General features: G+C 31.4%; 1 protein-coding gene across 1 annotated transcript; it reads left to right on the top strand.

Moving 5' to 3' along the window:
* The first annotated feature begins 1,257 nt into the window (after positions 1-1,257).
* Positions 1,258-27,104, top strand: LOC148602194 (uncharacterized). The gene is made up of 2 exons (XM_088556385.1): positions 1,258-1,639; positions 24,311-27,104. Exon 2 carries the CDS (start codon positions 24,390-24,392, stop codon positions 25,539-25,541), a length of 1,152 nt encoding a protein of 383 aa, XP_088412511.1. The 5' UTR covers positions 1,258-1,639; positions 24,311-24,389; the 3' UTR covers positions 25,542-27,104.
* The last annotated feature ends 668 nt before the right edge of the window (positions 27,105-27,772 follow it).

Here is a 27,772-nt window from a genome sequence, read left to right as displayed (position 1 = left end):
GAACTGTAGGTTTTTTTAAACAGATTAACCAGATTAAAAGAAGAGAAAATGAATAAGTAGAAAACACAAATACTAATACAAAACATCAGATCATATATGATAATCAGTTAGACTCTGGAATAATGGGGAAAAAATCTACCCAGCTCTACAAAACTTAAAAAAAATCAAGTCTCAGAAAATTTCTTACGGTTTATGACGTCATCATTTTTATATTTAAATACCTAGATTTGAGTTGCCATGACCATATTCTGTCTTTCTTCATTCATCCAATTATAGATGTCTATATATAAAAGAATGTATTGCCCTATATGTAATGCAAGTAATGCGGAACAATGTTTATTGTTTTTATTTCTATTGATGGGAAATTGTCATTAGAAGATGTAGATTATTTTTCCATGTATGGGATACTATAAAGACTAATCAAGGGAACCAAGGTTGGTTATGATGGTAATCAAAGAATGTTATCCAGGGACAAAGACCAGACATTGAAAACAGACATACACAAGAAAAACATGAAGTAACTGAAATCATACATACAAAGTAACAAAAGCAAATGAGCAACACGTACTCCACTAAAACCTGGGAGCATGGACCAGGTGCACCGGTAGGGTAAGCGTCCTCTGCTTTTCTAGAAACATCGACCGAATTGCTCATAAAAAGTCAAGTCCAGGGTAGACAAACGAGGAAAGTTATAAATGATAAAACTATAATAGTAAAACTATTCTTGGTTAAGTTTGCTTCGTATCAATAATCAATCAATAGCAAAGCTAAAGCAGATAGAAATGCATTGTATTTTCACGTCAGATTGTGGAGAATGTAACTTTATATGAAGACAATAAATACAAGCTGACAAATTTGTCCTAGTATTTGAAGAAATTACTTGTAACTGTCATAGAGATAATAAATTGGAAGTCGATATAGAAACGATTTGAGTAGAAATAAAAACTTATCCAAGTGAGCAAATAAAGATAATATCAACGAATATCAATAGCTATAATTACCATATTGAGGCAACGATTCTCAAGTTTTCTCAGCTATCAAACTAACATTGTCTTTAAAACCAGAGTTATCATCTCAAATATGGTATATTGATAAATTGATCAAGTTGCAATAAGTCATCTTTCGTCAGGTACCATACGTCTGTTAAAGGCACTGGAGAAATTTCATTGGCAAATCAAAAATGTGGAGAAAGCTTAAGTCACTGAATCAAATCTCAGTACTTTTCATAAAGCATGTGACATAAACATATTGGCAGAGAAGTTGAGCAATTAATGACTTTCTTTATAAACCCTAACTCGTAGCGTCAGAAGGGTAAAGGGGAGCTGATGATAAACGCTATAGATTATGCTCAGTATATAGGACAATTCAAACTGAAGTATTCAGATTATTCTCTGCGTGATATTTTAACCATATGTAGTATCATTACTACATTAAATCACGGGGTCGGGTTGAAAACCTGCCTTGTGATCGGCTAGACAAATTTCATTGGAGGATCGAACAGAAGAAAAAAAGTAAGCAATCAAAATTATTTAAATTGATAAACCGTGGAAAAGTAAAGCTGTTACTTTAGTTGAATGGAATCGTATCGTGGGTTACGTATCGTGGGTTACGTATCGTTGGAATCGTATCGTGTTTTAAGGTAAGTTAATGCAATTATAGATTTACTTTATTGCAGTTTCGAATAATCAGCTTCAGTTGTAAAAAGGAATAATATCTATTTCATTAAAGGTTGTACCGGGTCAAACCATTGTAAAATTGCATTAAAAATAATCTGGCGAAAAAAACAAACTTAACAGTTAGACGGAATTCAGCTTAACATGAAATGATTGAAGAAAAAGTAAAAAAATGACCTATTTCTGTATGAGGTCTAGAGTTTTGATTAAGTGTCATTATCAATTAATATAAATTAAAATATGTTAAAAAGGTCAAAATAAACCTTTTATCTTGTAATTTTAATAGGTATATGTTTATTCTATGTATGTCATCTGGTTTGAAAACCACTAAATTAATTGTATATCAACCTTTTAAACATGATTAACATTATCTTTTATCAGTAATACGTTTTTATTAAAGTGATAATTTGACGTTTGGTTTTTCATCCAGAAATAATATTACCAATTCAAATATTACTGCAGCTGAGTATTGATATTTCGACCTCCAATCTTTAGTAACATTATCTAATGAAACCAACTCTTTTCTACAATCATTCATCACATTTTTACCTTTATTTTTGGAATAGTTGTTATGTGTTTGCATTAAATGACAAAGCAGAATTATTGCTACTTTCACTTTTCTATCTGTCAACCATATTTTACTATAAAAATGAATATAAGATCATTTCATTCCAATAATCTATAAGACACATTCTCCTTGAACATGATGTTCTTCTTTTCTGTAGATCTAAACGAAATATAGCTATAATAATATAACCCTCCAACAGACGAAAATGCATTAATATATGTGAAATGATATTTGCATCTATGTCAACAATAAAATTGAACGGTTTCTTCATCAAAGACGTCTTTACAAAAAAACCACATTGCATCCCATGCACATATAAACTGATTTTACCTGAAGTATAAGGGTTGCATAGTACGATAGTTTAACAACAAAACATAAACTTACATGTAAAATATAGTTACATGTGAAAACTATATATATATTTAATTACTTCTCTGTCTAAGAATCAGGTAAAATGTGTACAAGGTGTGGCACATGAAGAAAAAAAAAACGAAGCGATTTTATTGCATTATCGATATTTGTACCTCATAACCTCCAGAAATAACTGTCAAAGTATTTGTTTGCCTTTTTATTTATAGATCAATTTAAGTTGAAATTTCTTATGGAAAAATGGCGGGAAATTTTTTCCGCACATTTTAACTATATTCATGTAAGCAGTAAAAAATATCTAAGTAATAGATCTTTCAGGATAAATTTAAATTGCTTTTTAATTGTTTTCCAGATGTATTAAATGTGTTTGAGGTAAAAAAGACCAAATTGAGAAAAATGATGTGCCCGTCATTGCATGATTCTTACACAGATTGGTGCTTAAATGTTAAGAAAAGAAACAAAGCCGATTTTTGAAAGTCAACAAGAGTCTTCAGTGAAATATTATAGGTTTCGACAGAACAAAGGTACCCGCAATTAATTAAACTCGTCTGTAATGCAGTATACTTATAGTTTAAGGTTAATACGTTCATTTTCACAACAAATTAGCTTCTAATATCCATAACAATGACTTGTCTTACCAAACACATCAAAGAACGTGAATCAGAACAATTTTTACCTGAAATGAGAAACCCGAAGAGCTCAATATGTTTCTTATTTCACGTGGGGAAAACATTACACTGTTAATTATATTTTACGCGTTTTATCGAATTTTTCATAAAAAATCAAATACATGTAGTTGTTTGATATTTTATACCTTAATAAAAACAAACCATACATGTAAATATATATATATAGTGTATATTAAAGTGGTCAATGAAAGAGTAATCAAGGAAACCAAGCAAGCATAATCTGACCTTTTATGAGCAACTTAGCGGGTGTTTCTAGAAAAGCAGAGGACGCTAAACAAAACGGCTGATTCTTGCTGCCAGTTGTTTTGGATTCGGAGTTTTGTTTTACCATTTACTTTTGTTACTTTGTGTGTATTATTTTAGGTACAACATGTTCCTTGTTGTGTGTGTCTGTTTTCCTTGTCTACTCTTTATCCCTGAATTTCATTATTTTAATCTAAAATCTTGGTTCCCTTAATACTCTAAGAGACGATATATTATCTTTGTTAATTGTCAAGTACTAGTGATTGATACCTATGTTCTTATTTGTTGACGTTAGTCGATCAGAAGTTATGTGTTCAATGTTGTATAATCTGTGTTATAAAGGTGTCCATATAGCATTTATTGTAACATCTATGTTTACTATGAATAACACGAACCAAGCTTAGTCGCAGTTACAAAAATTTAAGCAGACATTTACCAGATTTTTAAAAGGCTATTTTTAAAATTAATTTTTGAAAATACCTAAACTTGCGCGATCAGATGATTGCTTACTCATAATATAGGGTTATTTTTATCAAGTATTTTTGTTATACAGCTCTTGCAAAATTATCAAATTTTTCATATATTCATATTTTGTTATCAACTCTAACCACAGATTATGTAAAAATAATTTCATTATTGTTTGATGCAACGTTTATTAATAAATCAGTGTGATATCGTCTTGTAACTCGTATATGTCTCAGTTTGCTATAATCATGATATTTCTCAAGGAAAGCATTTGGTATCAATCCACATTTGGACTTATTCAAAGATTGATATAAACGTTAAAAGATAGTACAATTCCCCATTGATGTTTTGTTATCACATAGATCGATTCATGTCGTTGTTAATGCGATGATCTTACTCTAATCAAGTTAGAAATCTGGAAATGCATGCCTGAGAGAGTAATTTAATTTTTACATGTTTCGAGAAATTGAATTAAATATGATTACTTCTTCGAGGTCTACCAAAATATTTCAAGCGTTTTCTTAATTACTCTTTTGATTTGAATAAAACATACCAACTGCTAAATATGCTTTTTACATGTTTTTGGTTTGCGATTATATGTATTGAAGAAAAAGAAAATTTTGAATTTTTCCTTTCTATTAACAAAAATCATAATTGTCTACCGAAACAATTTAGAAAACGCCGAATGAAAAGAACGAAACAAACTGTACTATGGATTTTCCTGTTACATTTTCTGCAGAAATAGATGAATCGTACCCTTGATAGCATTACTGTCACATGTACTGAATAAATAAATAAACCGTACCCTCGGTTGCTTTACTGTTACATGTACTGAAGAAATATATGAACCGTAACTTTGATAGCTTTACTGTTACATGTATTGAAGAAATAAATAAGCTGTGCCCAAGATTCTTTAATTAATGTTACATGTACTGACGAAATTAATTAACAGTACCCTAAATAGGTTTCCTGTTTCATGTTCTGTAGAAATAAATAAACCCCACCCATGATACAATTATTCAGAGGCGTAGCAGCTCACAAATGATTGGTACTGCAAAATGAATATAATATGTCTTGTACAGTTTTGTACAGAAAGTTTTTGTACTGCATGTCGTATCAACGAAAATTATTGGCATTATTACCCTTGATACTTTTGATGGCTTTCCAGCTACATGTACCGAATGAATAAATAAACCCTTCTTTGACAGCTGCCCTATTACATGTGATAAAGAATTGAATAAACGGTTCCCTTGATAACTTGCTTGTTACGTGTATTTATCGGATAAATTTAAAATCGTTCTCTTGATAAATTTTCCATACATGCTTGGATTATCATTTTTGTTCTCAATACACTGCTAAAAAAACATGTTTTAAGAAAAGCATAAAATACCAAATTTACCAAAATATCTTTCCTCATTGCATACAGTGTTCTTCATGACCATAACTCCCATTTTACTGTAAACTGATGTGATATACCCTTATTTCATTTCTAATTGTTGTTTTCACATTTCAAAGTGTTTATCGCATATATTAATTGCAATGAACTAGTAGGTATTTCTAAATTCAGCCGACTTCTTAAAAATAAATTTTCTTCAGAAAACTTTCCTGTTTAAATCAAGAGATTACGTTATAGACGTTTGGTATATACAAATCCATATTTGTTGTGATTCATAAATTTTGGCAATCTAATCAGTTTTATCGACCTGTCATTTCCAAGCGGCCACACGAAAGTTGTAGCAATCTCATTTTATTATTTATGTCTGTACATTTTGTCACTAATCTAAGTTATGAGCACAGAAACTTTAAAAAAAACCAATATAGTTCATGCAGATAATTATTTTGTTTTTGTCAGATATGTTCAGTGCATGCACAATAGTATACCTTTTGCAATGCTTTTATAGCTGATCTGATCCGAAAGAAAGAACATCTCTAGCTAGATCCTTTAATCTCAGTTTCCACTATATAGATGACGTATTATCTTAAACAATCTTAATTTTGGGGATTTGATACACATCACGTCTACCCCAAAGAACTTGAGATAAATAATACTACAGATACTATGAAGTCGGCCTCATATTTTGACCCACACTTAGAAATCGATGGTAAAGGAAAACTATTGACCAAACTTTACGAAAGACGTGATGACTTTTCATTCAAAATTGTCAACTTTCCTGGAGTGTTCATATCACAACTCATACGTTATGCCAGAGCTTGCCGAGACTACGCAGACTTTTGTATCGCGCTAGAATTCTAAAAAATAGGCTTCTGGAGCAGGGTTATGTTGTACAAAATTGAAGTCAACACTACAAAGGTTTTATGGTCGTCATCATGAACTCGTGTATGGTTACGGTGTATCCATCTGCGCCATTAAAAAACTGATTTGTTCAACGTGTCATAGTGTCATTTGTATGAGCAACTCGGCGGGTGTTTCTAGAAAAGCAGAGGACGCTTACCCTACCGGTGCAACTGGTCCATGCTCCTAGTTTTCAGTGGAGTCAGAGTGAGTTGCTCATTTGCTTTTCTTACTTTGTGTGTATGATTTTAGTTACTCTATGTTCTTTGTTGTGTGTGTCTTTTTTCCATGTCTGGTCTTTGTCCATGGATTACGTTCTTTTGATTGCCGCTATAACCTTGGTTCCCTTCATTACTCTTTCATTTATAAGTAGTGATACTTTATTTACAAACATGATGAAATCCTTGACGAAGTAATAATAGGAACCTAACAGAATTACTCACGGCGAATAAAACATATTAGATCCAAAAATGTACACAAAGCGAAAACCCCACTGTAAACAAGACAAAAAACCTGTGAGCAATCATCACTAAAATGACACAACCTGACTTAGTATTGCACATTTCAGACCATCGATCTCTCGGTGTAGGTCAAAATATGAGGCTGACCTCACAGTGTCTGTAGTATTCTTTATCTCAAGATCTTTGGGTACATGCAATGTATCAAATCTCCGAAACTGGGATTGTTTAACATTAATACGACATCTATATAGCGGAAACTTAAATTAAAGGATATAGCTATACGATGTTATTTCCTTCGGGTCAGGTCAACTATAAAGTCTGCCTCATAAGAGTGAAGGAACAGGTCAGCAAGTTAGGGAGCAATATTTGTTCCCATTGGAATGCCGAAAGTTTGTTGAAAAACGCAATTAAATTGATGGTCTCCAGAAAACCTTTCGAATTTTTCAGGATCCGTATTGAATTAATACCAATACGTAGTAACAGGTGTTTTGGTAAGATTGGAGACCCTCTTTGACAGCTCTGAGTATAAAAGTCAAAAGTGTTGAAAGAGGTTTGGTGGTACATTTTGCAGATCCAGCTGTCTAACATTGTTTGTATAGATTCTTGTGGAAATTAAGAATCCAGTACATAAACGGTAAATCACAATCATCGTCTTTTGCATAGAGACAAATAGAGGATAGTACAGCTTTATGGTTATTCACTTTCTCTTATTTTGAGTGGCATAATAATTCATATCATTGCTATTTTGCTATTTCTACGTTTACCTCTGATAATAAACATTGGATGTAATACGTTTTGCAGACAAAAACAATGTTGTTTTGGGCTTCGACTACATGTGAAAAGTTTAAAATGTCCATATTGATTTTGATTACCTTGTTGTCTTTCTATGAATGTAAACTATGTAAAACAGAAAATTCTTCGAAATGTCTTTCGTTTTTTAAATATTTTACAAAAAAAGGCCAACTTTTTTTTAAGTTCAATAAAACGCTTTAAAAACGGATGGAAAAAATTGTCACAGGACGTGCGGACCATGATGTTGATTTACCATTTGGGCATCAGTATTGCAATAATGACTAATCTTACTTCTAACGAATTAACGTTCTTTAAAGGTACAATAAGATATAAAACACAATTCACAAAACACATGTTAATTGTGCGAAAAAAAAAGAATGTAGTCTTTGCAAAGCTTACACGAAATATCTAGCAGTGAGAAGTTTATTTGGCTTAAAATGTCCATCTTAAATTTGATTGAATTGTTTCTTTCTTATGAATGCAAACAAAATGCAAAAGTAACAAAATTCATAAATGTGTCTGTTGTTTAAAACGGGAAAAATGAAATTGTTCGAGGACATTATGATTATTTATGATAGCGATAACACAAAGACATACATTTCAATAATTGCCTTATTGATTTACATCATTTCGAATATTAACTATAATAAATACAGTATTATAATAAGTCCTACACAATAACAAATTAACTAGACGTCTTGATCTCTATTTACTACAGCTGTAAGGAACACCTAACCATCGTAAGGTCATTGAAATGTTATTGTTTTCTTAATTATTGAAATGTGATGAATAAATGTACATGTATTCATATAAATGAAAGGCACAACTAAGACGAAAATCTTATCTACCTGTTTGAAGCTGATAAGATAGACCCTTAGCTTCTCCATTGGATAAGGAGTTGAATTCCCTAACTGTTAGTTGAAGTTAACAATGAACTTGTACATATTGTCGAAGTAAATGGATATTGAAAATCATTTTAAGGAGATAGATTTAGGGTAAGGGACATAACTCTTGAAATCAGTGATACGTTCGTTTCATATTCAATTTCATCAAAGTTTTGCAAGCTTTCCTTTGAAACGGAATGAAATCATTCCAAGTTACTTTGATGCTTACATGATTTTGATGTAAAATGGTGAATACAAACGTTCCAATGATTTGTAAGAGTTGTGTCCCTTACCCAAGGTCTACCTTCCTAAAAATCATTACGAAATTCAAAATATTTTTTTGTTTCCCACTAAAGCAAGAACTTTGCGAAGAGATTACAGTTTGTGTTCATGACTCTTTAAATATTGTTGATTAGTTCAAAAAGTTCCCGTGTTAACTTGGTAATTGCCAATGACCAAAGGAAACAAATTTTAGTGTATGCACTGTAAAATAAGACGCTATGTTTATTATAAAATTGAATGACCATTCATGCAATATTTAGACTTGTAGAAAGTCCATTATCTGAATGACAGCGTGAATAAAATATAAAACTGATCTATAGAATTTACTGGTTCTATTCATTGCATAGTTATCAGACGATTACGTCTTAGAAATGCCATTATTATGCTAAACGATGGGCGATAGTGGTATTTGATACTTCAACGCCTTTGTAAAGATATGGAAATGAGTGTTAGGGTCATGAACATTTATAAATAAACATATTGTTTCTTAACGCTGTAGAATTTGTCAACTCTGTCATGCAGAAAATGATATCTCTTCTACATACCCGCAATCCAATCCGTTTATTGATTCACCGAAGGACAACAGTAATCGCTAAATTATCTAAATATATTTTTAGGAAAAATAAACTGTGACAAGCATCGAATAAACACTCAATAAATATTTGTTGAGAAAATGGTCTAAATGAATGCAATTTATAAATATAGAAATAGAGTTTGTACCATAAAAATTAATAAAACACACCTAAAATTTTATATCATGAAAAAACGGTCCGAAAAATGCATCTGATCTGATTTGAACGAATTTCATATTAATTTAAGGGGAACTGATAGCTTGTGTTTCCCGCGTTTGTTGTTGAAATTTGACGGTTGGATTTAATTGCAATTTTGAAACTGAAAAATTCATCTTTATTTGTGAAAAAAAATGAAAGAAAAAGTTTCTCGGGTTTAAAGTACAAATGAACGCCACAAAGTATAGTCAAAGGTCGACAGAACTCATGTTCGTTTACTCTCTCAAGAGAAAAAAAACTTATGATTAAATAACAATAAAGACGTATCAATTCAGAGGAAAAGGAAACAATAGTTTGTATTATTTAGAAAATGCATAATAGATCTACTTTACGTACTTGATCATGTATTTCAACTCTAATTTGTTTTATATGGTCATTAGCCGTTTTTAAACAGTTACCTCGTGTTTAGTGGGAAATGTTATCATACGCTAGATAATTTAATGAAAACGTGGCATACAGGGTGTTTGAGTAAACGTGATTATTCCAAAGCTGGTTTTAATAGTGAAGAAGAAGATAAAAAAAAAACAAACCCCCCCCAAAAAAAAACAAAAAACAAACAAAAAACAAAAAAAAACCAAAAAAACAAAACAAAAAACAAAACAAAACAAAACAAAACAAAACAAAACAAATCGAAAACAAAAACAAAAACAAAACAAAAACACCTCATTTGAGATGATGCCTTACTATTACAAGTCTATACTAGTACCCATATCTTATCCATTTCTTCACTTTATGGTTGGGTTTATCAAAACCACACTGAATAAAATGGGGTTTGTAATTTATATTGTCTTTTCATCATTATTTCACATTTAATTTTAGATAACTAAATAATAATTAGTTTTATTTTCAATCAATTGCATCACTTGGCAGACACATACATAAATGGGATCAATCAATTCAAATCCGTTAGGGAATGTGTTCTCGCCATTTTGACTACATACGACACAAATTAACAACAAAATGCTACTAACAATGATTTTCCTTGATATTTATTGGGCGTTTTATAGTTCGGTACGTTTCAGGCAGGTTAAAAACACCAATCTGATACAATCTAAAATTATACCCTTTAATTAAATACTATGCTTTAATTGCAATTATTTTTCATTTGTAACATCATATGTTTGCTCTTGTAATGAACGTAAATATATGACCCATTTGATTGGCGTACCGAAAAGTCAAATTATCTTCTACATGTCTTTCCTTGTAACTGCTAATGTTGTGATGTTATTCAAGGGTGATGATTGCTTAAAAACTGAAATAATATCGAATAATGTCATGCACCTGTCGAATATTTAACATCAATAAGTATTTCATAAAATCATGTAAAGAATAATCAAGATTTGACATCATGTATGATTATTTAACTTAGGGACATTACCAGAGACGATTGAAAAATTGATAATGTTGATGTCATAACGTGTGTCATATAGTTTTGATACATTCTACGTCGTCAAGGTGGTCAATATATGAACATTACCTCTTGTTGTCTTAGGATAAGTTTGATGGACAATACCATCGGCCCTTGATGAATCACAGAACATCATATCGTGATTTATTGTTAAATGACCTACAAGATTGACATCAGTTCTAATCTGATATATACAATCTTTCTCTTAAGAATGAATGAAAACGGAAGATCAGAAACGATATAATTATTGGTAATCCAGAGTGTTAAAACATATATCCACAATTCTAGATAAGTATATTGTTGATAAATAATTCCAACAGTTTCAAATCGGTGTTAAATTGTAATTGGCCGTATCACGAATTTGCATTACTAATAGTTATAATGAATTGGAAAGAATGACTAACCAAATTATAATCACGAGTGTCTAAGAAGGCCTAGATCATTGCAATACCACCTACTCTCGTAGTACCATGAATCATTTGTGGATATTAACAAATTCTAAATATTTACTTCAAGACCTAAAATCCCGCTGCTTTTCGGAAATTAGTTCTCTCCAAACTTTTGGCTTCTCAACTCTTTTCACTACGTTATCATATGATACATTGAAATCTCGTTTGAAAGGACTTATTCGTAAATCGTTTGCTGTTTCAAAAACTTATGTTGTTATTCTTGGTTACAAATCAACATATTTTTTCTAAAACATTGCAGGAGGGCAAAGTGTGCTACATAGAGTTGTTTCGCGATATGCTTGATTTCCTCATTGATAACACATTTGTCATATTTGGAGGAGCTATTTTCCAACAATTTGGCATTCCAATGGTATTAACTGTGCTCTTCTCCTAGTTGATTTGTTTGTAAAGAATAAACATTTAAAATATGCTAAATCCTTTAACTTTACATACAGATATAGTGACGATGTATTGCCCAACAGCAACCCTTCTTTTAGTAAAAGGTCACCGTCAATATATCCACCAGAGCTCGAGATGAAGGAGATTTCAGAAACAGATTGTTTTGTATCTCTTTGGGCCTACATTTCGAATGTTACAACAGTGGTAATCTCAGCACTAAAATTTAGGATAAAAGAGACGACTTTAATTCTAATATCATAAATTTTCATTACCTATGCAGCAATATCCCTTCATCTCCTGTATATGGTGTTTATTGCAATTGATTCGCTACGCTATAGCAAGTACTAACTACTCTGGGGTCTGTTGTTCAACTTGTCATTAAAATTATTGTGTAATTAATTTTAATGAATCGTTAAAACTCAAGATTAAATTTTGTTGTACAACTTAATTTAATCATTGCATTTGTTAATCATTGTATTAAATCTTAATTTCATGATAACTCTTTACCCGGGTTGTACTAAAAACATGATTTGGAGCCTGATTCAATATCACAAACTGTGTAAATGGTGTTTTAATTGTATGATTAAATTTTTAATTCAGGCCCTATCGGTGAATTCAATTTAATGACATAATTTGCATTTTTAATGATTCATTAAAATTAATGACAAGTTGAACAACAGACCCCAGATTTCCTTGAACGCCATAAATATCTGCGTAACAGACTCCTGAATCAGGCGTATGAGGATTGCGTCTTAAAAGGGTCTTACCTTATTATATTTAGATATAAGTCCTTGGTTGAAAAATACTCAGTTTCAGTTTCTCCTAAAACAATGAGTAATGATTGTTTTTCTTTTTTTTTTAATTGTTCTTTGTGCTGATGTGACCACTGGTTATGAAAATAGCATGCTAACGCTTTAATCACCACTGGTATAGTCACGTGGCAAAGAAAGAGGAATGTTAAGTGCGCTATAAAACCTAGATTTAACCTACCATTTCGTTTGAAGTGCCTATACCAAAACAGGACCATTGCGGTACCAGCTGCTCCGGTGGTGTAATCTATTTTGTCAGATATATTTTGGACTTTACTTGATTATGAAACGGATTAGTGTTCTGTAATTTTTTGTTACCTTTTTGTTAACGAGAGTGCGGAACCTGTTCGGCGCACGAGTTAAATATTAATGCGTTTTTTGTCATGAGTGATCATAGTTTGTTTTGAATGACTACCAATGATTATCCTATTTATTAAATAATATAAATTTCCTCCATCATTTGTTGCAATTTACAACACAAATTTTAAATTGTGTAAACGGCGGATTGATAATCATGTTTTGAAGTTTTGTAACGTTTTGTCAGAAGGAAGTTCCAGAGTGATATCAGTTGATTTTTTTTGACAGTGTGAATTATCAAAAATATTTTCAAAAGGATCATTTGGTAAACAAATATTATTTGTATAATATTGATATTGAACGAACGTTTCTCAAATGCTTTGTACCAGTCAATAAATTAGTAAACAGATAAAAATATAATTTCTTTTATAAGACTATCACCTTTTTTCATTACCTAAAGAACCGATGCTTCCACGGTTCATGCTATTTGTTATCTGCAGCAAGTTCGTATTAAATTTACCTTTAATATAAATATCACAATTAAATCGACTTAAACAGGAAACAGCAGTTACATAAGATATAAGAACAGCACCTTTAGGTTTTGCCTTTATTGCATAATTTCTTCAATGGTTTTACTTTTACATTTTGTTCTTTGAATAAGACTCGGTGCAATATTAGCTCGTTACAACAAGTAGTTCTAAAATGCTGCAATAATTGGAAACATAATTACGATTGATAATATTTCTTTATCATTTTATCAAAAACAGTCGTTATTTGTTGTCTATTTTACATAATTCAAAACAATAAAGACGTATAAACGTTTGAAAATGGATCCCCACTCCTCTTATATTGAAAACAAAATTAAGTCAAAATCGCTTATATGTTTTTGTTAAATTTTTACATGTATTTTATCATAATAAATGAGACATTGTCAGGCCTTTCATTGCAGTTGTAGTAGAATTCGACGAGTAGCTGCATATTTCATAAGTAGTTCTTAAATGGTATTCAATTTAATTAAGATTTATCTTACTTTAAAGAAAAATTGTTTCTGGTTATAATATAATGATTATGCTACTTGCTGAAAGTATCCATATATAGTTGTGTAGTTATGACTAAAAACCTTAAATTTAAATCAACACCTGACGAAAGTTACTGCATCCAAACATAAGTAGACAGATCTATCAGCAAACATATGACGTTTTCTTTGGTGATATTTCACTGGTTTCCTTGGTTATTAATTGTCTCCTTTTTTTTTTAATTGAGAGAGCATTCTTTTGTTCTAACATTTTCAATTATCGTTTTTGTACATGCACCATCATACGGATACTGAAAAGTGGAATGATACAATTGACTACATGAATGCCCTTGATGATTATTATAAATCATCTGATTATCAATAAAGAGAACTAAAACCACCAATATAGAGGAAGCAGATAAAAACACGATTTGCACATGCCGTTATATGTTTTTTTTTTTAAATTTACTGTATTGCAAATTATTTTGGCAGGTGTATAATTGTGATTTTGAAGCAAAAAAGGTATTGCTTCAAGCAATGATTCTGATTTGTTTTGACTTTCAACTAAACTTTTGAATAACGCAACCTTTACCAGTTTTTGAAAGCTTACACGCACATTTGTGATTAAGTAAATGAGAAACTAAAATAAACAAAGTAATCTATTATGCCAAATAGCAAAATTTATTCAAGGTCACAATTCAAGATTTTATTATTGAGCATATACCTAAAAATATCTTCTGTGTAGGAAGATATATTGCAAGAACTTATATAGAATAATAGTTTCGTTCTATTTTTGAAAATATTGTATAACTTTCATTTCGATTATCGGTCATTCCAGTATTGCAACTATCAGCTGGTGTGTGACGTCATTTTCACTTAAAACTTTAAAGAAACGTCTGATAATGTTACAATCACTGCCAATGGTTTGCCGGATATTTTTTGAATATCTTGTCATCTACTTCGGATAGAAAACTACTTTTCAAAAAGATCAAAGGAAAAAAGAACAGATTACTGATAAACGCATCTGATGTAGTTCTTAAAAATAATTTGTTTTAATCAGTGTAGGGGTATTGGAATATGTCTGATCCTTTAAGTGTTAAAGACAGAATGTTACTTGTATTGGCTGTAGAAGGTATGGCGTGCGTAGTATATAGCAAACAACAAAATATTTTATAACATCTTTAGGCAATCAGCGTTACGAAGATCAAAGATTAATTCCATGTTTTTTTGTAGAAAAACAGATCGACTCATTTGTATTTAGAATTGACCGTTAATAGACCAAGGTCTTAAATTTCCATGATGAACTTTGTTCAACTTCTATAGAAAAATTTCGAACCCAATACTTATTTTTTCTCATTTCCTTGTGCTTAACTGTTTGTATGGATCATTCTAATTTTTTCTCTCCTGTCTGTCATAATGTGCTAAGAAAACGAAATAGTAAAGAGGTTTGGAAACAAAGAAAGAAATACAAAAAAAAAAAAAAACCCACAACAAAAAAAAAAAAAAAAAAAAAAATTAAATAAAAATAATATATATATATATAAAACAAAAATGTAAAAAAAAAACAAAAACAAAAACAAACAAAAATTGAAACTGTACGTACATTAAGGAGCATCACGAAAAACATCTGAAAACCAATATCTTACTCTGAATAGAGTACAGTTCTTCACAGATACGCACCATAGTGAACATGTCCTATACAAATTTCCTCAAAGAAAGAAAAAAAAAAAAAAAAAAACAAATATGACCGATGAAAATTTGATATTAAAATTTCTGATATTAAAAAACCCAATTTTGTTAATCCGGGCCAACGTGTTCTCAGTAAAAACAATTTCAATAATGCATTGTCTAATAAGCATTAATTTGAATAGCTGAGCCCTTTCCTAATATTCTGTGATTTTTTTTAGCTAAACGTATGAGTTGTGAGATAAAAACTCCATACGATGAAGAATTCTAAAAATTACTACAAAGACATGGATAGTTGACAATGTGAATATTAAAAAGTGGTCGTCGGTATGTATAGGTGCACATCGGTATGCATGATGAATGTAAAAGCACCAAAGTTCATTATTGCTGTGGATAAATATTTTGGCAATGAATAGTTAAACATAGGAAAGACATAATCAAACGAATTTAAACTTATTATTCACAACGTATGTATGCCTCAACCTACGAAATTCTGCCGATTTGCATGTCCCATTCAATAAGGATTCCCTTTTCTACAATCCAATGTCTTTTTAATGGTACTTACTCACACAGTAGACAGTTCAAACTCATGTCACTTTAATATTTTTTTAAACCGCATTGTCACATAGTTTGATGTTGTATCTTCCATTGTAATGTATGCTTGTGACGTATATGTGTGTGCATGTGTGCGAAATAAACTCAACATATATTCTTCTATTGTAAGTGGTTTGAAATAAAGGATTTTGTCGTTTAAGTGTTATTGTTTAAATTTAAATTTGTGCCAGACCCGCTAACGAAGATGCTTACTGCGACACAATTTATTTCAAAGCACGACAATGAACGAAAAGGTTATGATATAATTTTTACATTAAAGTATAATTTATTTGAAGAAAAAAAATTTCTATGGTTGGTCAAACATCCTTTAGCAGAACGAAAGGCTGAATTTCTATTTTCTTTTATTAATAACACGCAGCTTAAAAAACTATGGCATCGCCAGAATGGTACATATGATGTGGTTTCGCACTCTAATTACAGAAAAATATAAAGCCTTTGCTCGCAATATCCTGTCACCTGAACGTGTCTTTAAGCTCTAACCTAGCGTTCCCTCCATAAAGATACTTTACACTACACCTTTATAAGACTAGAATTAACCGTTAAACATTTGAACGTATCTTATCAACACTAAACGTACATCAACACATTTTAGGTTTTCACACATTATATAAACTTAAGTACTGAAATTCAGATGATTATTTTTTTTGCGAAAATGCGACTTACTTGCAATAATTGAAATTACGATACAATATGTGAAAGTAATGTTGGATTCTTCTCAAGACGACAGTATGATTTTTATTATTTTAGTAAAATGACAAAAGTAAAGAAATAATAAATAAACGGTAAATTTATATATAGACAGTAATTTTCGTTGCAAAGATCCGAATGATATTCTTAAGTTCAAGGTTGTCTCTCCAAACTATAGACAATCCTTTAACCTCAGTGCAGATCTGACAATCTATATTGACGAACAGGACCACTAAAAAATATATCAAGTTTAAGAAACTCTCCACAGGTCAACTGGCCCAAACCATATCACAGGGCAGACTGAAGCTGGCCCCAAACCATACCAGTGGACAGACTTAAGCTGACGTCAAACCATCATTTTACACAGGTGAAGCAAAAGAGTTGCCAAGTTAGCTGATATAATTCAACAAATATTCCTGTCTGATTGTAGTTGACATAAATTAATCATTAATCAAACCGATCTGCCTATTTTAACTTTCAACTTAAACATGTTCTTCTTGATTTATTTTGATAATGATTTGCACCAAATAACACGGTTATAGCCGTTTAACTTTAAACATGGGTTCAGCTATCCTCTTACTAAATTTTCGATATACCCAACTTGACAAGGGGGTTTTGATTCCAGGAATCGGTTTTGTATTTTGTAGAACATATTTTCTATCTACGATATCCAGTCTTATCATATTACCGGTTGTTATTGTCATTACTGAAATAGCAGTTTAAACTACATGTATTTTGTCATTCCCCATGCGGGTTTGATCTCTTTTTGTGACTCCGAGATGGGGATTTATTCTGTTATTGTCATTCACGAGATGGGGGTTTGATTTTTTTTTTGTCACACCTGAGATAGGAGTTTAATCTATAGACTCAAGCAACATCCTTTCTCCATTTCTAATTAACCAAATAAAACATGGGTCGATAGACTTTTTTGTCTATCTATGATATATCTGTTTTATCCGTTACTTTATATTCTTTGTAGTCTGTTTTCCATGACCGGTCTTTGTCCCTGGATTAAATTCTTTTGATTTCCGTTAGAATCTTGGTTTCTTTGATTACTCATTCAATAGAAAGTGTAATCAAGGGAATCAAGGTTATAGCGGTAATCAAAAGAATGCAGGGACAAAGACCAGAAAACAGCCATACACAACAAATAACATAAAGTAACTAAAATCATACATACAAAGTAACAAAAGCAAATGAGGAACTCGGACTGGGAGCATGGACCAGGTGCACAGGTAGAATAAGCGTCCTCTGCTTTTCTAGAAACACCCACCGAGTTGCTCATAAAAAGTCAAGTCCAGGGTAGACAAAAGAGGAAAGGAAAACTATGACCGTGACAATTCTGAATTAAAAGTCATCAAGTTTGTCGTAAAGTTTGGTCAATAGTTTACCTTTACCATCTAATTCTAAGTGTAAGTCAAGATATGAGTCTGACCTTACAGTGTCTGAAATATCCTTTACCTCAAGTTCTTTGGAGTATATGCGATGCATCAAATCCCCGAATGGTTTAAAAATAATACATTAACTATATAGCGGAAACTGAGAGTAAAGGATCTAGCCAAACGATATTCTTTCTTTCAGAATCGTATTCTGAAGTGTTTTAAAAACAGTGTACATATATCCTATTATCACCAAATCATCACTTGGTGATAATTCAAATCCAGAAATTCTGTAGCTACTGTTTTCTTGACGTACTTTGGAAGGAACTATTATATTTTTAGAAGAGGGGGGCACCATAATGGGGTAGTTGTATTGTGAAAGCTTTGTTCAATTTGTTTAAAAGCTTTGAGAGCCCGTTAATTTTGTTATCCCCGAATTAAGCTTAAATAATATATTTGTATTATGGGGGTACACTAATGTTGTCTCACAGTTTGGTCTTGATGATCGTAATAAGATTATTATTTTGTTTACTTTTTCCCCGTTTGACAAATCTGCTTATGGAGAGTATAAGTAGACGACAGAAGTACTATTAGTATGGTCTAATCCGGAAATGATAATGACAATTATATCCGAAATTTACTGTTTTTACCCTTTTATATAACTTCTTATATTATATTAATTTGATTGAAATATTAACTCTTGGCATACCAAATCTAAATCAACTTTAGTTCTTTGCTTCAAAACGCATGTGTGTAGATTGAAAATTCGCTTTGTTTTTCATTACTGTTAACATGGACCATATTAATTTTCTTTCCTTTAAAAAGACATTTTGTTATTACTAGAGTTACGAAAACATCATCTATGGACCGAGTGCAGTGTACAGTTATATAATGCAATTTACCCTACCGGTGCATCTGGTCAATGCTCTCAGTTTTTAGTACAAGTTGCTTATTTACTTTTATTACCTTGTATGTATAATTTTGGTTTTTCTTTGTTTTTTGTTGTGCGTGTCTGTTTTCCATGTCTAGTATTTCTCACTGGATTACATTCCTTTGTTTCCCGCTACAATCTTGGTTCCCCTGATTGCTCTCAGTTAAGATGTTTTTGTAAGGCTAAGCAAATATTTCATTTTGTAACTACATGATAAAACATAACAAATTACATTATTGTAATATATTTCCATTTTTATTCTCTGATTTAAACCGGTAAGTTTAATGATACTTGCGTCTCCAACCATACATCCAACAATCAAATATCCAAGCACATGATTGCAAAATGTACTTGATTCGGGTTCATTATATGCTAAAGACCTAAAATTAGTATTTGGATAATAATTTGCGATTAATGCAAGTAAGCGAAACTAATTAACTGTGTTTACAGATTACATGTCAGATATGTCTGACTACCGCATCAGTTGCTGTACAGCATCAATAATATATCTTCTATCTACCAGTTATTCCCATATATTTCTGTTAAATAGAGTTGTTCATATCATTAATTCAATCCCATTTCTGATTTATAAAAGTGCACATCATTGTAATTAATACTAATTTTAGCCTGCTTTAGAATCATCTTTGTTCTTCTGTACAAACCTTCTTGGACTGCAACACATCCCAAAAAAATGAATAATGTCGAAACTGTAGAGTTGGACTGCAACACATCCCAAAAAATGAATAATGTCGAAACTGTAGAGTGATTGTTTCTTTTTTATTCAGTGAAAAATATCTTTAATCTTATTGATCAGGATTTAAAAAAAAAGTTTTTCATTGGTTATTGAATTTGGAATAAATTATTCAGTTTTCATCTGTTATAAAAGAAGTTTGAAGTAAAATTAAATTACACCATTTGATTAAAATCATGTATTTATTCCACAGTTTATCATGTTTAGGGATGTTGGAAGGAATGAAATACGGTAGGATATTAAGCATGCCTTCTTAAGATGACAAAATGAAATCAAACTTAACTAAAACCATTATGCAACTTTATAATACTCAATGTAATTTTGTTTCATGGTTAATGGTGTGTTCTTGTTCACAAATATAAATTTGCATTGTGAATTTTTTCGGCTAAAAGCTTCTGAAGATTTCGGTGGGATAATAGAGTCCGGACTTCTTAGAAAATATTAAAATAATTTGACGTCCAGTCTGCTACATACATTTTCTAGCATAAAGATTGGGATCTTATTTTCGAAGAAAAGTATGTTTATGTTTTATTTCTCCATTAACATATCAAACTCTATTTCAAAATCAAAGTGCAACATGCCATGACATCATTTCTAAAAGAGGGGGTAATATTGATAACCAAAGTATCAATCGTTCATTCTAGATAGGTGAGAAAAAACAAGTAAATCCATCCGATTCAATACAAGAAAGTCAGTTGCTAGTTATATTCCTGTCTTTACCCAGGTTAACAGGTTTCATTAAGTGCTTTAACTGACAACAGCTGAAAATATTGTTTCATTTGTAAAAAAATCTTTGAAATTACCTTCAAAACAAAATAGGTTACTCTCAATTATCTTCCATTACGAGATATTTGTACTGTATTTGAACACTAGTGGGCGTAAATAGCGGACTTGGTGGACGACGAGGAAGTCATCATAACACAGGGCAAGCTACATCTGGCCCTAAATATCATAATTCATAGATACAGCGAAAGAATTGCACTTATATATTCACGTAACATAAAAAAAATAAACTAAAGGTGAAAACGAAACAAGACATACAGAGGCCCGTAATTCATGAAATGGGACAGGCACAAAAATGCGGCGGGATTGAAGTCCTTTGACAGCATCATAAACCTCTCTCTTAAAATGCCAGCTTCAGATAAGTTTAAACCTAAAAAAAGTTATGTCCCCATCGTAGGTAAAATTAATCCCAATTCTTCCCATGGGGGTGGGGGATGGATGATAATCATGGTACATCATACAATAAGGGCACAACCTATTGTCATGCCAAAACCTGCTATTAAATATAATGCTGTAATTTCTATGTAAAGACCCTATGAGCGAATCTAAACAAAATGCTAAAAAATGCTATCCTTAACAATTTGACAACAATATCATAACTATATTTCTTACGAATGAGCTTATTCAATGGTTAAGTTAAAGACCGAGTATCGAGTTGTTCATGCTTTGTGTAGATCAAAGGATAAGATATACCCGCAACTATAAATCCTTTACAAGTACATCTGTATTTGAGAGTGGGTTCCTTGTATCAGTTGAAACATTTTGTGAATGTTTTAATGAGCTCGTGATATCGAATACCTTGGTGTAATAATTTCTCGGTTATATAAAGATTGTGACATGTAAACATTATATGATGGTGATAAGGGAACGTCACCATCTAAACCGGATAGTTGAAAAAAGCGATCGAAGAATCATCCCTTGTTTATCGTAAATTTTACTATTAAGTTTTCCATTATCGATATGAATACTAAGATCAATAAACAGACATTCTTTATTGACGAACGCTTTACCTACTAGTGCACCTGGTCCATGCTCTCAGTTTTTAATGTAGTCCGAATTGCTCACTTTTTGGGGGTTATTTTTCATGTATTATTTTGGTTATTTTATGTTCTTTGTTTTGTGTGTCTGTTTTCCATGTCTGGTCTTTTGTCCCTGGATAACATTCTCCTGATTTTCGCTAGAATCTTGGTTCCCTTAGGCTTGATTACTATTATTATCAATATTTGTTTAATTAAAAGACAGTTCTACAGGATAGATATCTTCAATAGAAATATTGGTGTCATATTTCTTGTCTACTGCCTTACGTTTTATCCAGTTCATACAATACGAATGGAGTTAGTCCTGGGTGATGGTACGACAATTTTGTCGATTGATAGTGGCTAGAGGACGATACTTAGGTCTTTTTTGGAGTAATGTTTTCGATTCTTGGTCTTTAACAACATTCAGATTACCTCTAATAACATTTGAACAGGAACGAAAAAAATATATTTGAGTTACTTCAAAATATTGGCATAATGTTCTTAATGTTAATATTCAAAACATATTTACGCGTTGGCTTTTTGTAAAAATAGCAAATTGAAGAGAGTTCGTTCGGTATTATAAAACATCTGAAGGGATTTGCCTTGAATTGATATGCCAGCAATGTTGACGAAATCAAAGCTTTTATTAAAATATTAACGTTTTAGAAAATGCTTTTGTGATTTTAGTGGCGATCAATTTTGGAAAAAGTTTGGAATAACAGTAGGCCATTTTAATTTGAACTGTTTCATATTTTGGATTGCTGAACGAAATTTTATTACAATAGTGTGTAATTTAGTTATTCGAATTTAGCAATTGCTTGGTTCAGAGTTGACGACCTCATTGTTTTAGAAATTGAAATGAGGCTTGAAACCGTAGTATTGTTATTTCTATATTTTCGTTTATTACTATTTACTGTACGTCCATGAAACTATTATATTGTTAGAATGGTTGATATTCGATGTTTCTCCCATTTGCCTGACTTACAACGACTTTCACTTAAATGTTGTCGATCGTAATGACGTTTAACAGTACGTCAGTAGGTTTAACTTCTTGTGGAGTTGAAGTAAACGTAGAGGAACAAACAAACAAACAAAAACCTGGCCATATCAAAACAGCTTCCCGATTATGATTGATTGGTTTGTAAATCTATAAACCATTGTCAGAGCTTACACACTAAATATATCAATAAAATGAACCAAAAACATATTTTCACTGACCTAAAGTACTGTATGGTCTTAAATACGGAATTCACAATGTCAGTAAACCATAAAAGCTCAGTTAGAGACGCGGAATATTTGAAGATACTTCCAGCATTTTTATGTTATTTTATATTAACATTAATTAATTACTTTTTGATTAGAACAATTGCTTGTGTACCTTTCGATTTATTCAACTTGATGGAAATTTTGACCGATTTGAATAATCATTATCCTTTTGAGAAACTGGTTCCCGTAATAACTTAGGTAATAATCCGAACAGTAACAAAATTTAGAATAAAATTGAGGACTAAGATCTTACATCAAAGACTCCGTTTCCTTTAACTTGCTATACACAACTCTTTATTCCAGCATTAGAAATGGATTTATGCACACATGTTTATTTCATCTTTCGAAAAGTAATCTGAGATATTATTCTTATTCACCTTAGAATTTAGACACTTTTATAGGCAAATTTCAATAATAAAATATGATATTTACAATTAATTTGTTTTGTGCAAAATTCCTTCAAAAAAGAGAGGGTTATCATATGAGTAAATCTCCTCATCAGTATAGATTTGTCTTTTGTTTCCGGGTCATAAGTTTCACTTTTCCCTTTTCTCGTCAGCCCTGGAAATGAAGTATTATGACTACATCAGCGGATGTTTCATGAAAAGTAGAAGATGCTTACCCTACCAGTGCATCTGGTCCATGCTCCAGGGTTTTAGTGTATTACAGGTTGCTCATTTCCTCTTGTTTCGCTGTACGTGCTTTGTTGTTATTTCATGTTAATTGTTTTGCGTGTCTATATTCCATGTTTATTTTTCATCCTTGAAACATATTCGTATTAATACCGCTCGAATCTACGTTACCTTGATCTTTCTTTCTATTTCTAGTAATGCAGATTTCTGTTTAAATCAATGATAAGGGACAGGAGGAAAAAAAACTAGGCAAGAAATAAAAAAAATGTCTAAAATGACCTCTTACAGCGTCCGCAGCTTACTTAATTAACAAAACATTACAAAGTATATTAAACAAGCCTAAGAGTCTCTTGCAGTTATACAATTTGAATTGGAATAATATTATATATAGAATATAAGAACTTTATTTTTGACTATATTGAAAAAAAGATATCAAAACGTCATTGTTCCAAGTTTTGATAACCGTTTTATATAATGTGATTTACGGACATGACCGATTAAAAAAAGTTTATCTGATCAACGTAGCGTGCTTTCTTTGTCTGAAGTTCATTCACTTTATCCAGTTTAGTCATTATATACGCCTCTGAGTTTCTCAAAGTACTTATTATATATTTTGTGTGCCGTCATAGCATAAATAAATAATGTTTTAACAATGATGTCTTTGTTTTATTTTTCAGGGATCTTTTTATGGAATACTTGTGAATATGGAAGCGTAAACTATCAAAGCGCTACGTGTTATCAACTAAAGACACAAAAATGTCAGAGAACATACAGTTTTATGTTGTATTTGTGCTGTTAGGCATATTCAGTGTTATCGGAACACTTGGTAATACATTAGTCTTATATATTTATTCAAAGAAAAGAGACATAACAACCTCATCTTTATTTATCCTGACATTGGCCGGAACCGACTTTTTCACATGTCTAGTAATCATACCATTCAATATGATCGTCTTAAAACTAAACTACATTTTGATGTATGATTTTCCGTGCAAGCTTTATATGTTTCTCATCACTTGTAACGTTCCCTTTTCCGCTTTTGTGATGGTTGCCATAGCATTTGATAGATATTTTTGTATATGCCATCCATTCTTACATGTCATTACAATCCCCCGTGCTAAAATTATTGTTTTTGTAATGGGGATTATTGCTTGTTCGTTCGGTGTCATAACAGCTTTAAGCTGTGGCATTTTTCCTGGTCCGGACGCAGTAAACGTCACTGAAATGTTAAGCCTGAATAATACAGTGACAACAAGTTACCTCAATTATAACCAACAGACGACGTTGATGGACAATGTTACTTCCGTTGTAATGGCAACCCAAAATTCTTCTGACGGAAGCGGAAGTGCACAGATGGATATAATGCCTGGACAATGTGTCGAAGGTGTTTCCGGTTTGATTGAAGGTGACTTCGTGTATATATATCAAAAGATATATGCTTTATTTTACTTAATAGCGTTCCTTATTGTGCTAATTTTGTACGGATTAATATACCGCTCTATTCATATTCGTAGGGCATTGAAAGCAAAACGGAAAAGATCTAGTTTATACCCTCATGAATTTTCAGCTGTTGATACACAAATGACCGTCCTTAACAACGGTCATCCTATAGATGGAAAAGATAATCAAGGACAAAAAAAGTTTAGAAAGAAAGCTCTTGGGTTGAAGGAAAAAGTGTTCTATGCCAACATTCGAACAGCTGCCATGCTATTTATAGTGACTGTTGTATTTCTCATTGCATTTTTGCCCGCGTGGCTGATGGCCCATCTCTTAGTACCGTATAACATGATTGTATTTTACATGTACTTTATATATAATGTTGGAAACCCTATAATTTATGCTTTTATGAATACATCGTTTAGGGATGATTTACAGGGGCTATTAAAACGGGTTTGCAATAGAAAGTAACCAATCAGGAAATAGATTTAACTCGTTACATTACATGTATATGTAAAATGACTCGATTTTCTTTTTTTTTTGAATTTCAACTTGTTTTTTTTTAAATGGACATTAAGACACTATTTCATATAAAAAGCGTGAAAAGCCTTATTATACATTGTACACGAAATGTGTTAACCGTATTTTATAATTCTTCGAATTTACTTGTTAATTTAGAACATTTAGCAGATTATAGACATCTAATGCATCTTGAAGAAATAGCAATTTTGTCTCCGTGGTCATTACCAAAATCAATATTTGATACACTATCGAACAGATTTTAGTTCAGCTTACATTAATTGGATGAATGCGAGGATATGAACGTCGATGTGTTATATATTTGAAGAAACTTGTCTACCTTTTGACGAAAATATTATTATACTATTTGAAGATCCTAAGCGTTGTATAAAACAATGCAAGAAATATACTTCGTTACATAAAAAAATATCAATCATATGAATATTGCTAATTGCAATAAGGTGTAAACGTGATTCAAGGAGTAAACAATTTTTTCTAAACATGAAATATTTGAAGATTATTTTCATTTTGGAACTTATATAATGAATTTTTATCCTACATTCAAGTTATTTTTCCTATATTTTTCCACTATACATTAACCAATATTCATTAAAAAAACAAACTTGGGAATGTGATTAATTGCGAGAATGTTTCCATAAAATGGAAAGAAATTCTTAGGTTTAAATATATTTCTGCAATTCAAAAATTAATAAATGCGAAGTAGCACTTTGATCTTTTTATCTAAGAGTAATCAAGGTAACCAAGGTAATAGCGGTAATCAAAAGAATGCAACCCAGAGACAAAGACCGGACATGGAAAACAGACATACACAACAAAGAACATAAAGTAACTAAAATCATACATACAAAGTAACAAAAGCAAATGAGCAATTCGGACTCCACTAAAAACTGGGATGTTGTGTTTGTTTTCTAAACGTTGTGTTTGTTTTCGTGTTTATGTTGGACATTTAAAAGGGAAGAAATATAAAAAACAACACTTAATGTCTACATGTATGAATGACTGTATTTGTTTTAGCTTAAGTTTAATTTCCAAAAAAGACAAAAAAAAAGTAATTAATTAATAAATAAAGAAAAAAAGTTATATCTTTTCTTTGATATGTGCAGATATCAACAGTTAAAGATTCTTTAAATGGATAAATATATAAATATTGACAAATTTACATTGTTTCTGTTGTTGACTAGTATATATATGTGAACAGGTGATATATATTGTCGACTGTGTATAGTTAATGCTTGTAGAGTTTATTAGTTTGTTCTAATATTCGAAAAACACTGTTCAAACTGTCCGCCGTGGGGTTTGTACAGTGGCACACAATAAAAACAAGATACATGTACAAAGTAAGACCAACTAAAGTAATTGCGTCAATTGTGCATTGTTATATGTTACCCGCCTTTTCTGAGATCTGTCTTTGTCTGGCAATGAATTGAAAATATTTTTGGACATTTGTTATCAATTAACGAGTGTTGCTCTACACATCTTACTAGAATTATGTATTATGCCTTTATCATTAAATAATTTAGATGTTTGATTATCTCATTTCTGTACCTTAGGGAGGTAGAACTAGGGTAAGGGACATAACTCTTGAAATCAATGACATCTTGTATGATATTAAATTTTACCACAGCTTATCAAGCTTATATTTGAAACACGGTGAAATAAGTCCAAGTTACTTTGATGCTTACATGAGACTGGTGTAAAATGTTGAATACAAACGTGTCAATGATTTGTAAGAGTTGTGTCCCTTATCGTAGGTATCCTTAATGTTTAATTTATTGTTGTTGGATACAGTCATATATTTTATACAAGTAAGTCAAGACGGATACCTCACACATAACGAATTTTAGAATTTCAGGTTCTTGTTACAATTTTTCATGTAATTTAATGTCGATTAAGAAGTGGACAAAACAAGAGAGACAACAGATTATATTACGATGTATCCCGAGCATCGACCTAATTTCTGACTCTTGGTAATCAAAATCGATAAGATAAAAATGTTTATTAAGTCAAGTGCTTAACACTCAATATTTGTACAATTTAAATCAATTTATTTCCAAGTTATGTAGCTGTCAACACTATAATCATCGCTCCATCACGCGTAATTCTGACCTACATGATTGAATCTGATAAAATAAGTCTATCAAAGTTTTAGGCAACAGTAAAAA

The sequence above is a fragment of the Perna viridis genome, chromosome 12 (assembly GCF_037379345.1).
Source record: "Perna viridis isolate PV_CMFRI_1.1 ecotype Kerala chromosome 12, ASM3737934v1, whole genome shotgun sequence".
In the NCBI taxonomy this organism is placed as follows: Eukaryota; Metazoa; Mollusca; class Bivalvia; order Mytilida; family Mytilidae; genus Perna; species Perna viridis.
This window is presented reverse-complemented; position numbering and strand designations above follow the sequence as displayed.